The following is a 14,408-nucleotide window of genomic DNA, read 5'->3' on the forward strand; positions in this document are numbered from 1 at the left end:
GAGAGTGAGACAGGAGTAGTGTGAGAGTAAGACAGGAGTAGTGTGAGGGTGAGACAGGAGTAGTGTGAGGGTGAGACAGGAGTAGTGTGAGAGTGAGACAGGAGTAGTGTGAGGGTGAGACAGGAGTAGTGTGAGAGTGAAACAGGAGTAGAGTGAGACAGGAGAAGAGTGAGAGTGAGACAGGAGTAGAGTGAGAGTAAGACAGGGGTAGAGTGAGGTGAGACAAGAGTAGTGTGAGTGAGACAGGAGTAGTGTGAGAGTGAGGCAGGAGTAGAGTGAGTGAGACAGGAGTAGTGTGAGAGTGAGACAGGAGTAGTGAGAGTGAGACAGGAGTAGAGTGAGAGTGAGACAGGAGTAGAGTGAGAGTGAGAGAGGAGTAGTGTGAGGGTGAGACAGGAGTAGTGTAAGAGTGAGACAGGAGTAGAGTGAGACAGGAGTAGTGTGAGAGTGAAACAGGAGTAGAGTGAGACAGGAGAAGAGTGAGACAGGAGTAGAGTGAGAGTGAGACAGGGGTAGAGTGAGAGTGAGACAAGAGTAGTGTCGTGAGACAGGAGTAGTGTGAGAGTGAGGCAGGAGTAGAGTGAGACAGGAGTAGTGTGAGTGAGACAGGAGTAGTGTGAGAGTGAGACAGGAGTAGAGTGAGAGTGAGACAGTTGTAGTGTGAGAGTGAGACAGGAGTAGAGTGAGAGTGAGACAGTTGTAGTGTGAGAGTGAGACAGGAGTAGAGTGAAAGTGAGACATAAATAGAGTGAGAGTGAGACAGGAGTAGAGTGAGACACATACCAGCTGACACTAAGGGTCTGTAATTGAGATGTTTTATTGGTTTCTCCTCTCAGACAGGACGTTATGTGAAGAACGAACATCAGCTGAACATCTAGACAGTGTGAGTTTAATCTGTACATTTACATTCATCTGAACAATCGATTATAAAAGAAACAAATAAAAAACCCGACACTCACACTCATGTCCCTCACACTCACGTCCCTCACACTCACGTCCCTCACACTCACGTCCCTCAACCCCCTGTCCCCTACAAGACACGCCTACACACACCATTGCTGTGACACACCACTGCCATGGCAACAGGATGAGGTGGTGCTCAGGAGTGTCCTGTTCCTCTGGAAACTTGGTGTGACTCTGCAGCCGTGTGTGTTTTCTCTCTCTCTCACACACACACACACACACACACACACACACACACACACACACGCTCTGCAGTCCTCTCTATATACAAACCTTTTAGTGTAAAAAATACAAAACATTAAGTGTAACAAGTTCATCTTCCAAATCCTGTGATCTTCATCTTCATCACCACCTCCATCCAGATCTCAGTCCTCAGTTATTTACTGACCGACAGCAACAGATTCACCTGCAGAAAGACAAAACATCTCACACACATGTACCTCAGCTGATATTTATAAACATCTCTCACTCTCTCTACACACACACACACACACACACACACACACACACACACACACACCTGTTCCATGGAGGGACAGGCGATGATCTGCAGGTCCTCTCCGCTGTACTCCTCTTGCAGCAGTGCATGGAGCTTCATGAACATCTGCTGAATGTTATTCTGCAGTAAGACAGAAAGATGTGTGTGTGTAAGCTCAGCAGTGTGCTGATGATGGTGATGATGGTGATGATGATGGTGATGATGGTGATGACGTATGGTGAACACGTGAGCATGTGACTCTCACCCTGACAGGTTTAAACAGGATGAACTCCGTGTCTTTGTTTGCCAGGTACAGCATCATGCTCTGTAACGTCAGCGGCAGTTTGGTCTTCATCACCCGGTACGTGGACATCACCAGATCGTTGATCTTTGCTACACACACACACACACACACACACACACACACACACACACACACACACACACACAGAGGGAATGAGAAATGATCACTGTAGACCTGTTTGTGTTTGTTTGACAGTGTAATAAACAGGACCTCACCAGGCTGAGCCCAGGGCTGCTGGGAGAGCTGGTAACTCGGACCTCCTCCAACCACCATCGACTTCAACGCAGACACCTAAAGGTCCAGAGAAACATCATGGATATACATTACATGACTAAAAGTATGTGCACTCACTGTCCATCTCAGCCCTGTTCCTGCATGAGGATGCTCCTGTACACAAACCTGATGAAGAGAAGGTTCAACCGAACGAACTCGATGCTCTTGCAAACCCTGTCAACCCCTCTGGAAATAACTCGAACTGAAGACTCCTTTCTTACACATCCCAATATCAGTGGCTGATCTCAATGTGATCTCAAAGTGCTGAATGTTCACCAAGCCCACAGCCATGCCCCAAAAATCTAGTGGAAACCCTTCCCAGAAAAACAGACTGAAGATGGAATGAGATGTTCACCATGAACATGTGGGTGGGAGAATCAGGGGTGCACAAACTTTTGGCCAGGTAGTGCAGCGCTACATGTCTTGTCTGTGTGTGTGTGTGTGTGTGTGTGTGTGTGTGTGTGACCCACCTTGGTGAGAAACTCCTCCAGGTTTCCCACGAACATGCGAGTCTGCTGCTGGATAAAGTGCTCACAGCTGGACTTCAGGTGCCGGTCCACGTCCTTCTTCGAGTCAATGTAGTGCTCTTTGATCTCTGGGGTTCCCTATTGTGTGTGTGTGTGTGTGTGTGTGTGTGTGTGTGTGTGTGTGTGTGTGTGTGTGTGTGTGTGAGAAACAAAAGCACACTCGCTCAGAACCACTCACGTGATGTGATATGAGAGATCAGGAGAATGTGGCTGTGAGGAGCACGTACCTCCAGCAGGAACTCCAGGATGGCGTTGTGGCTGTTGAGACGGAAGAAGTTGGGCATGGCTTTGGGGTTCAGGATCTTAAATGCAGCGTCTGAGCAGAAAAACGATCAGATTTTAATGTTTCTGCTGAGATCTAAACCATCACACTGAGCTCAACCTGTATCTTTACAACCAAACACTCTGAGACGTGGGTCCAGAGAGACACACAGATGGATGGATGGAGAGAAAAAAAAAAGGATAGCCAGTGAGACAGAGGGGAGAGAGACATTTGGTGAGACAAAGAGAAAGACAGGGAGAGAGGGAGACAGATAAGATAGAGAGGTTGAGAATGACTGTGGAACAGGAGGATCTGCAGGAGAACTATCATGTTCTGTAAACTCACTTTACTTTAGACATGATGTCACTAACTGAAGAATACTGTTGCTAGGCAACCGGCCACCATGGCTGGCGTGAGAACTTACTGTCTCTCAGGTACGCTCGCTCTGCTTCTGTTCGCTTGTGTAGGAAGCCTCACTCACCCCTGGTTTTCTTCAGGTCCAGTGAGATTTCTTTGATGGAGAAGTCGGCGTGGAAAGGTGCGATCTGCTCTCTCATGATCAGGAGGTGCTTGATGAGGAACAGCTGCCCGTCGATTTGACTCTGGACGATAAAATATTTTACACTTACACTCCAAGCCACACCATGAACCCTCTAGTGAGCAACGATCACTAAAATCACCCCTCACCCCTGACCTTCTCCTCACCTTGTTCTTTATGATGAATTCTGAAGCTTTAAGCAGAGACAGGATGCAGGCTGAGAGAGCTTCCTGGGACAAACCCTGAAACACGGTCCTCTGGGAAAACAGAGTCAAAAGATCAGAACACGATCAAATACAAACCCATCTACAGAACTCCCCTTTAACACTCTACATCTGTGTGTGTGTGTGTGTGTGTGGACTCACATCAATGCAGCGGTAAAGTTTAGATAAACACAGTAACGTGCGCCTGACTGTTGGATACCACATCCCGTGTAGATCAGCAGGAGAAACACCTCCTACAGGACAAAAGCACTTAAACAGTAAAAAACAGAAAGCTCCGCCCACTCACTTTAAACACCAATGATATTTCAAGCCACACCTGCAGACACCTTCACTCGAGTTCCCCTCGTTCCCCAGACCCTTATGATCAGGCCACACCCCAGAAACCTCCAACTGAACCATACCCTGGACACCTCCACATATTTAGGCCACACCCTCATCAGATAACATCTGAAACTAACTAATAATAACTAAAACATAATAATGAGCGTACAGACCTGTAGTTCCGATCCTCCTGGAGTTGGACTCCTCCAGCTGGACGTCAGTGAAGGAGGTGTCGAGTTTCACCTGCTCCTCTTTCAGAGACTGAGCAATTTTCTGAAATATGTGTTTGCATTTAGAAGAAGAAAAAAAAATCTGATCTGAATTCTGAATGATCTGTTAATCAGATACACGGATGGGTGTAGAAAGTGTAGGTGTGTGTGTGTGTGTGTGTGAGAAAGTGCGAGAGCGAGACCTCCATCATCTGCAGTTTCTCAGGGTAGGCGAGGTCTCCAGGTGCAGGGTTGTACCCACTGATGTCGGTCTGGATGTAGATGTGTGTTCTGTATACCAGGCGTTCCTGAACATCCTCCAGCATCTGTTGCACCACTGTGTCGAGCGCACACAACTGTACCACTACACACACACACACACACACACACACACACACACACACACACACACACAGAGACACACACACACACTATCGTCATCCCTGAGCCAGTATTCCCAGTCTTTCCCATCCGAGCTCCACATCCTTGAGTGAAATCTTTACCGTTGTTGTGCACGTGGTCCTCCAGCATCTCGTTCTTCAGAATGCTGCAGAGCTCTGACAGAGTCTCCAAATGGACCACGTGGATGATGAGCGGCCGCAGGACGTCATACAGAGACATGCACAGCTTCTCCAGCAGCTCGCTGAGAGCAAACAAACCAAAAGTTAAAGAAGTCATCAAAACTGGACCAAAAGAAAATCACCACACCATCCTCACAGAAACCCCCCACACACACACACACAAGATTAACTATAGTGCTACCACCACCATGCTTCACCACAGTGAGGGAGGGTTTTTACCAGACATGTTCATTTCTAACATAGCTATCCTAACACTCCAAACATGATCCCTCACCTAACACTTACACACACACACACACACACACACAAATGAGATGTTGAGAGAATCATCACAGCGTCACTCACTCCAGCTTCACTGTAGGCTTCGAGAAGAATTCGTTATAAAGTTGATGTTCATCCTGACACACGTGAACCATGAAAGCACAACCACTGCGCACCTGAACGCACACACACACGCGCACACACACACACAGCATTAACAGGAATAACGTATGAACATAAACAGAAGAAGCAGAATTATAGTGAGAGTGTGTGTGTGTGTGTGTGTGTGTGTGTGTGTGTGTGTGTGTGTGTGTGTACTAGAGCACAGTGGTCCTTGTTGTTCTGTCCCGTCAGCTCAGTTATGGTGGACTTGATGCTGGGAGTGAGTAGAGCTTCTCTCTGGTCCAAATAACACTGATGAACATCATCCAAGAGTTGCTGATACCTAAACACACACACACACACACACACACACACACACACACAGTCCAAAGCAATAATTAACAATGAACACATGTAAAGTCAACCATTAATTAAATGTGTGTATATGAGCTGCTCGTTAACTAATTTAGTGACTGTGGCTCCAGTGGCTGTGTGTGTGTGGGGAAATAGTTTATTCATCTGAAGAGAGGTTGGAGGATGTTCTTAGCGAGGTAGATCCTCATAGGGAGGAAGTTCCTCATAGGGAGGTAGATCCTCGTAGGGAGGATGTATTTTGTTTAATATCTCCACTCAGAGTCTCTCTTCTCATGCTGAGCACTGAAACAGATGTGCTGCTGGTTTGAGTTACTAGAAGATTGAAGGAAACACTTACTCTGGGATTTTCTCGGATCGCTGTTCAATCTGCTCGATTAGTGTCTGAAACCAGAGACACATCCATAACCATCATCATCTATAACGAGGAACATCACTGTTTCACTGGAACTCATTATAAACCTCCTAATCCCTCTGAGATGTTTTACCTGCAAGCAACTCAATTCACTGAAAATGCTTCAGGTCACAGCAATGAATTATTAATAATCATCACAATTATTCCTTCATGTGCTTCAGATTTACATTTTTATTTGTGTTAATATTCTGTTTCTGATGCACTCGAAATGTTGACTTTCTGTATAAATACTGTATAAATACATGTTTGGATACGTGTGAAAGGGGATGAGGCTGTGTGTGTGTGTGTGTGTGTGTGTGTTACTCTGAGCTTTGGTGCTGCTGCTCTGAATTTCACGTAGTAAAGTGTGAAGGCGTTGTCCAGGTTCGCTGTGCTCACAGGGTCCTGACGGGATACAACACAATGGTTATTTATATTTATAGCATTTTATGAGTATCAATTCGTCTCAGTGTGTGTCACACACACACACACACACACACACACACACACACACAGTCTCTCTCTCCATACACTTGTGCACAGACTTATGTGTGTGTGGTTGTGCGTGTGTGTAGCTCTGTGTGTGTGTGTGTGTGTGTGTGTGTGTGTGTGTGTGTGTGTGTGTGTGTGTGTGTGTGTGTGCTGTGTGTGTGTGTGTGTGTGTGTGTGTGTGTGTGTGTGTGTGTGTGTGTGTGTGTGTGTGTGTGTGTGTGTGTGTGTGTGTGTAGCTGTGTGTGTGTGTGTGTGTGTGTGTGTGTGTGTGTGTGTGTGTGTGTGTGTGTGTGTGTGTGTGAAGCTGTGTGTGTGTGTGAAGCTGTGCTAGTGTTCATGTTCCTGCTGTAGATCACTACACTGATATAAGTGTGATGGATCCTGGTTGTGTGAGTCCCTCACCCTCTTGGTGAGATGATTGGTGAGGTTCTGTAGCGTGTTGATGATGTGAGTCTTCAGGAGATGTAATGCTTTAGATAAACACTGCCTGAACTTGGAGAGGTACACCGGATAATCCTTAAAGTTCGGCTACAGAAACCAGAGAAGTGGCAGAGTTTATATTCATTACTATAATAATAATAATAATAATCATAATAATAATAATAATAATAATAATAATAATAATAATAATAATAATAACACATTTCAATAATTAATAATAATAAAAATATTATTATATAAAATAAATACATTCATTTAATAATAATCCTATTTTATAGAAACATACACCAACAATAAAAAAAACAATAATTCATACATAACAATTCATACCAATATATATATATATATTAATGGCTAATTAAATATTTATTTTAATTACATTGTGCTCAATTACATTTAATTACTTATTATATATTTTTTGATTAGTTATTAATACAAAATAAATGTATATTAAAATCATTATCATTTATAAAATTATAATAACAGATATTATTAATAATAGAAATATATTTATAGAAGAGTTTTTGAGGAAGTAAAAAAAAATCAAGGTAATGAGCAGGTTTTGGAACTCACGTGTGATGAAACGTACTCGATGCAGTCGTCAAGTTTGGAGAGCGTGGGGATAAACACCTCACTGTTCACCGACAGCGTGGGAGAGTTGAGTTTCTGCACATCACATGACCATGAACACGTACAGGTTAAAAACGATTACCTGTGTGTGTGTGTGTGTGTGTGTGTGTGTGTGTGTGTGTGTGGACGAGTCGTTAACATGGAAACATTAACGTATAAGAAATGGTCAGAGCTGCTGCTAAAGAAACTAAACATCTTCTGACCAATCGGAGTTCGTCGTTACGTTACGTTAGAGAGAAAGTGAATGACGTGTGATTGACGTGTACGTTACCGTGTTTATGTTCTCCAGTTCATTGAAGTAGGAAAGTTTCTGCTGAATGCTCTCTGCCAAATCCACCAACTCCGACTAGAGGAGGAGAAAAACAAGACCAAGATTATGTTCAATTTGATCTTTAGTACCCATCAGACAGAAAAATTCTACAGCTAATCAGAGATAATAAATACTTACAAAATCACTGAACAATTAAAAATATATTAATAAATAAAGATTAATACATTTTGTCTTTATCTTTTACACTAAGGGTTGGCTTGCACAACAGCGCCCTCTAGTGCACTGTGTGAGCAGGTTAACCACAGAGACGAGGTATTTGGAATGACATACATAGCGCGCGCGCACACACACACACACACACACACACACACTCACACACACACTCACACACACTCACACACACTCACACACACTCACTCACACACACTCACACACCTGCTCCTTCAGCAGCTGTTCACAGGCCTCATGCAGTGTTCCTGTCTTTGTGGAAACAAATAAATATTGTTTTTGTAGAGAGTCGAGGTGACCGAGAGCCTCGTTTACATCCACCAATATGGAGTCACACTGCTGCTGATAACAACTCAAACACTCCCGTGTCATTCTGCAGAGAGAGAGAGAGAGAGAGAGAGAGAAAGAGAGAGAGAGAGAGAGAGAGAGAGAGAGAGAGAGAGAGAGAGAGAGATACGTTAATAAAAATATTAATTCAATCATTATATTCCAGCAGTGAGGAAAAGAACGAGAGAAGAAAAGATGAGTGGAGTGAGATAAATCTGAAGTATTGGTGGAAAAGGCAGAGAAAAAGAGAAAGAAGAAAAGAAAAACAGAGGAAGTGAAACACAGCTAGAGGTTTTCAATGCATTAACGACCAGAGGCTTGTTGCTATGGTTACAGCAAGAGTTTTTGATCAGCCAATCAGAGATAAGCACTTATGTGAAGGTTCGAATAGATGTGGGACGTCTAAAACTCCTCAATACACACCTGTATTTGGTTCCTTCTTCTTGGTCCATGTGAGTCTGCAGTTTGGAGAACCAGGAGAAGAACTACAAAGAAACATCCAGAACGTCATTAACACACATCCCACAATGCCGTGGGGGAGAGTCTCCATCTGAGGGACTGCAGCAGGTTTATCTGAAGGTGGTAGATCTGAAGCGTTCCTACCTGCTGAGCTGTTTCGATTCTCTCGTTCTCCACCTGCAAAACCTGGAAGCCCTTCGTCAGCACATCCTCTGTGGAGGCAGGAACGGCGGCTGTGAACGGAGAGAGCAGAGAGCGAGAAGACAGGACACACAGGTCCTCGATCGGCAACTGGAAAAGGAGAAACCACCGAGAAAGAAAGAGAGATTAGAGAGAAGAACAAAAGGGAAAAACAAAAACAACACTGATCTACAGCAATTTCACTGAAGGGGCGGGACATATCAGTGAGGAGGCAGGACATTTCACTAAAGGGGCGGGGCATGTCGCTAAAGGGGCGAGACATAACACCGAGGAGGCGGGACATTTCACTGAGGAGGCGGGCATTTTAGTTTAAATAAACATTTTTCAAGAACGGAGGTGCACATTTGAGTAAGAGGTGTGTTTTTTTTTTTTTTTAGTTAAAATGAATATAACTGTAAAGAAGCAGGGATTTTTAGTTTAAAGAGTCATATTTAAATTAGAAGGCGGGGCTTTTCGGTTTTAATTAACATATTTTATAACCGCTTTATCGCTGTAAAGCTGCTTTGAGACAATGTCCATTTGTAAAAGTGGTACACAAATAAAAATGTGTTGGATTGAATATTTGAGTAAGGAGGCGTGGCCTGTCAGATGAACTGAACAGATCAGAAGAAGGGGGCGGGGTTCCGGAGTCTTCTCAGTGACAGTGTGAATGTTCTCGGGTGAAGTGCAGCTCGTCACTGATAACTTTGTGTAATAACAGAATACACATGATTTATATTTCTATATAAAGATTCACATTCAGTCTCAGTGTAACTCAATAATAAATAGAAATAAACTGATAGCTAACATGAACAGCTCTACGGCTACGTCCCAAATCGCACTTCTATGATGTATATCTACATAATTCGCTATAATAATCTAAAATCAGACATTAATGTATAAATGTATAAATATAATATCTAATTAAAGTGCATGTGTTCCGGTTTACGCGCTATACGCTTTAATACACTAAACAAATCTCGCACACTCTGAAGTGCAGTAGCTCGCGGTTTGGGACGCAGCCCTCTCCGGCGGTGACTGACACTCACCTCTGCGGGAATGGGGAGAGTCTCGGCGGCGCTGCGGATCTCCAGGACCGAGTCAGTCTGCCTGTCCGTGAGCGGCGCCGTGGGCTGGGAGCTCCAGTCCCAGAGAGCGAGCTTCTCTCGCATCTCCTTTTCCGCCAGTTCCGGGAGAGACTGCTCCGTGGACGCCATCTTGCTGCTTACATCAACACTCAACGTCATCAAAAAAAGCTCCGCTTCCGGGTTCAGGGGCGGGGCTACTCAGTGACGTCAGAACCCCCGAAACGACACGTGATTGGTCAGGAGTTCACCAACGAGCGGATTGATTTTAATGATTAATTCTTCATAATTTTGTACAACAGCCAGGAAAAGTGTATAATATGGAATTAAAAGAGATAAACTGTAATATAAACTGTTTAATGATACTAATATATTTCAATGCCATTTTTCTACAATAAATACAAATAATAAATATATAAACATATAGAACATATTTATGATACCCTGTGTGGAGAACTGCATCATGGTCCTGAATACGTTCGTGATTAAATGTTTACATGGCCCTCCTGTCAATCACCTCATAAACACACCCCTTTAATGATTATGAGCTTTTGTTTGTGTTTTTATGGTATATAGTGCACTCTAAACTAATATGTACCATGGCAGTCCTTGCTATTGTTAACGCTATAAAATTCCAAATGTATTCGTATTCTTCACCAAAATCAGGACATATTTTGACACAATTTTATTAAACACACCTTTAAATATGATTCCAGCTGGTACATGGTGATGAAAATCTAATGTCTATTTCCTCTGGTCGATCCACCAAGTGTAGATCCGGTGCTGAGGGACGGACTGTTTATAGCTGCCAGAACTTATGAGAAGTTGTTTGGTTAATGTTCCACAGCATTAAGTGGCTATAAACTGATAAAGAGTGACGTGTCGATTTTCCTCTTCCTCACAGAAAAAAAAATATCAATATTTATCCTGTAACAGCACAAGACAGAGCTAGCTCATATACGCTAGTTCATATACGCTAGCTCATATACGCTAGATCATATACACTAGCTCATATACGCTAGCTCATATACGCTAGCTCATATACGCTAGCTCATATACGCTAGCTCATATACGCTAGCTCAGCTTTGTTTATTAGTTGCGATCGGAATGATGTGATTCAGTGAGCGCTCCTGGTGTCCTGCTTCTTCACCTCGACTCTTACGCTGATTTGAGCATCCACACTTTATTTCCCAAACCTTCCATAACACAGTCACAATCTGACCTGAGAGCACTTTTCTGCCTCTCTCTCTCTCTCTCTCTCTCTCTCTCTCTCTCTCTCTCTCTCTTTCATTCTCCACGTCTGGCTCTCTTGTTCTCACTTGCCACGAATCAGAGTGCAGATGCCCGCCATTGATTCACCGTGCACTGGACTGTAACGATATTTCATTATACAGGCTCTCTCTCTCTCTCTCTCTCTCCTCTCTCTCTCTCTCTCTCTCTCTCTCTCTCTCTCTCTCTCTCTTTCTCTCTCTCTCTCTCTCTCTCTCTCTCTCTCTCTCTCTCTCTCTCTCTCTCTCTCTCTCTCTCTCTCTCTCTCTCTCTCTCTCTGCCTACGGGTGAGTACAGAGCACAAAGTGTGTTAGTTTTTCTAGCAAGCTCAAACTCCAGAGCATCACCAAAACCCAGAAAACAAAAATGAAGCTAAATAATATAACCAGAAAGCAATAAAACCCAACACACACACACACACACACACACACACACACACACACACACACACACAAAGAGCAATGGAAACGCACAATGAACTCGGCATCTTCACAATCATACAGTAAGTATGGATTTATTTTCCCACATGAAACCAGTTCTATATTCATTCCTCAGGAACGGATATGATTTATTACTGTAGAAACAGAACTTCAGGGTTTTAGAGACTGAATGTGACTGCTTTTGTAAGAGGAATATAAAACACTACAGGGTGTGCTGTTATAGGAAAATGATCCACTTCATAGGGGTTACAGTGACTCTGTTTCACCCTCAGCTCAGTCGAGACATGAGACATGAGACAGAGACATGGAACCTGCTAACAGAGCTTTTTTCACAATAGTTGCACCAGCTAGTTTAATTCTGCAGACTGGATAGAACTCGGTTATGTGGTGATGCTGTTTGGATACAAAACACTACCAAATTCAATTAAAAAAGAAAGAAATACCCTCAGTTGGATTTATAGTCAATGGTAAAAATGTTGCTATTTGTTAGATATACGCTGAAGTTTTGTTTATTGGCTCGTTTTTCTGGATGTCAGACAGCCACAGCATAGAGTGCTCATTGCTCCATTTATCTCAAGTGAGTTATTGCTACACCTAGTGGTCAAACATGAGAATTTCAACAAACAAGCACTAATAAATGGAGGCCCTTTGGGGTGGGATTCACGCTACCCCACTTCACCCCATTCTCAGTAGATACCTTCACTAGAGAAATTAAAACAGATTAGATGTGTGATAGATAGATAGATGATAGATAGATAGATAGATAGATAGATAGATAGATAGATAGATAGATAGATAGATAGATAGACAGATAGACAGACAGACAGACAGACAGACAGACAGACATATATAACTTTATTGTCATTGCATATTACAGGTACAAAGGAACAAAATGCAGTTTAGCATCTTCCAGAATAAATAGTAGAATTGTGCAAACTGACAAGTGCAGATAAATATGTTAATATATGCACAACAAATAAATATAAAGGCTCTGGGCAGTGTGGAAATGTGAAGAATTATGTGTAATGTGTAACGACAGGGTCAACCTGGTGTCAGATTCCCCTGCAGATTGAACTGGATTAAAATACTCCACAACAAAGATTGTTTCACAGAAGATCAGAAAAAAAAATCAATTAATCAATTTGAATAAATGATATACAAATATGTAAATCTGTACAAAAATAAAATAAAGAAGAATCTTCGAAGTAAAATGAATCATCTAAAAATTCCGATTTTAATTGAATAGTGGATCAATACTCAGCACAGCACTGTTTTATTCACTTCTTCCTGCTGATTCAATACTCATACAAGGAACTAAATGAACCGATTGAATTGCCATCTCACCTCCACACAAGCCATAATGTAAAAATGTACCCGGAATGATCAGAGGAAAAACTGTACAAAGCTCATTGAAGAGTTGAGATGTTTACAGATCACACTGGATCCCAAGCTGAATCCAGGAGAATTACTTCATTATATAATTTATAATTAGGCATATAGTGTTGTGTTCTCACCAGTCTGAGATGGAGGGCAGCTTATTTATAAAAGTGAGAAATAAAAAAAAAATTAGGTATTGCACCTTTTAATAAACAAGTAAACGTGTAATTGAGCAGGTCAAATACATCAGAAGGAATCAAATGAATCAATTATAGCAAAATGAACTGAAACGAGAATATGATTCTTTTAACACTGAAAATCTGAAAATAAAAATTCATGAGCAGTATTTTGCTCCATATCTTCTTGTGAAGGACACATTTCACAATAAATTTGCTGAAACTTTCCTCTCCTTGAACCTCCTTGTTCTTCTTTCACTCCAACATCATCTAACTCAGAACATTTCAGACATGAGCTTGATAAAGTCTGTGTTTTTTTTGCTCATAATGGATGTTACGGTGTGTTTTGGCAGAGCTAAATCAGTTTAGTCTGGGGCAGTGAGGGCCGGATCGATCAGACAGATTTATTGAAAGGTTACTTTCATTCACTTCCTCCATCTACTGCTTTTCTCTCCTCTGTTCTTATGTCGAAGGAGTCTGGACCAGAAATAAAGCTCAATTAGTAGATATATAGATGGATAGATAGATGGATAGTTAGTGGATTTGTTCCATTTTCATCCCTCCCACATTCATCTGTCTCTCTCTGCACCTGCTAGTTATGAATGACTCACAATTCATTTATTGGGTTCTAAGTGAATCATTTACATTGAATCGATCCTCGAATCGACTCACAAGTGCAGGCGATTCATTTGAGTGCTGTACCTGTGATGATGACCTCGGATGATGAGATGGTGATTATCAGAACATCCTGGCAGTGACTGTATTCCCATCAGTAGATCAGGTTATAAATATAAGTTTGGAGTCGTTCAGTGGAGTAAAATATTTAGAGGACTCTAGAAGCTGAGCTGTGATTGAGACAAGGCCGCTGATCTAGACTTCAGAACTGTAGAAATGTTGAATGAGATGGGATTGAAGCACGAGCTAGCTGACTGCTATGTAGAAAACAGTGAGATGGTGTTATAATTAACTCAAGTGATTATACTGACCCAAACTCTGATCTATTATCGAATCTGAAGTCTAATCCTATTTTCTCTGATCATTTACAATGAGCTCGTAATAAAAAATAATAATAACAAAAATCCCGCATGAACCGGTTCAAACGAATCGACCTTTGAATATAAATCTTAATAGGAATGAAGGAGTTGTTCTGGCGAATCGGTTCTCTGAAGTGATTCATTACGGACATGCTGTCTTTCCATCACTCCCCCTCTCTCTGTCCTCCCA

The 14,408-nt window shown here is 42.4% G+C and overlaps 1 protein-coding gene across 1 annotated transcript; it reads right to left on the reverse strand.

Moving 5' to 3' along the window:
- Window positions 1–801: 801 nt before the first annotated feature.
- On the reverse strand, window positions 802–10,130 carry cog3 (component of oligomeric golgi complex 3). The gene is made up of 23 exons (XM_046839811.1): window positions 9,887–10,130; window positions 8,802–8,948; window positions 8,622–8,683; window positions 8,079–8,244; window positions 7,644–7,718; window positions 7,316–7,408; window positions 6,704–6,829; window positions 6,134–6,214; window positions 5,756–5,799; window positions 5,260–5,386; window positions 5,026–5,117; window positions 4,603–4,742; window positions 4,303–4,463; window positions 4,064–4,163; window positions 3,711–3,802; window positions 3,513–3,602; window positions 3,289–3,409; window positions 2,773–2,861; window positions 2,489–2,623; window positions 1,961–2,036; window positions 1,707–1,834; window positions 1,484–1,582; window positions 802–1,369 (listed from the first exon to the last, which is right to left on the reverse strand). The coding sequence occupies exons 1-23, from the start codon at window positions 10,082–10,084 to the stop codon at window positions 1,340–1,342; spliced, it is 2,472 nt and encodes an 823-aa protein (XP_046695767.1). The 5' UTR covers window positions 10,085–10,130; the 3' UTR covers window positions 802–1,339.
- Between the last annotated feature and the right edge of the window lie 4,278 nt (window positions 10,131–14,408).

The sequence above is a fragment of the Silurus meridionalis genome, chromosome 3 (genome assembly GCF_014805685.1).
Source record: "Silurus meridionalis isolate SWU-2019-XX chromosome 3, ASM1480568v1, whole genome shotgun sequence".
NCBI classification, from domain to species: Eukaryota; Metazoa; Chordata; class Actinopteri; order Siluriformes; family Siluridae; genus Silurus; species Silurus meridionalis.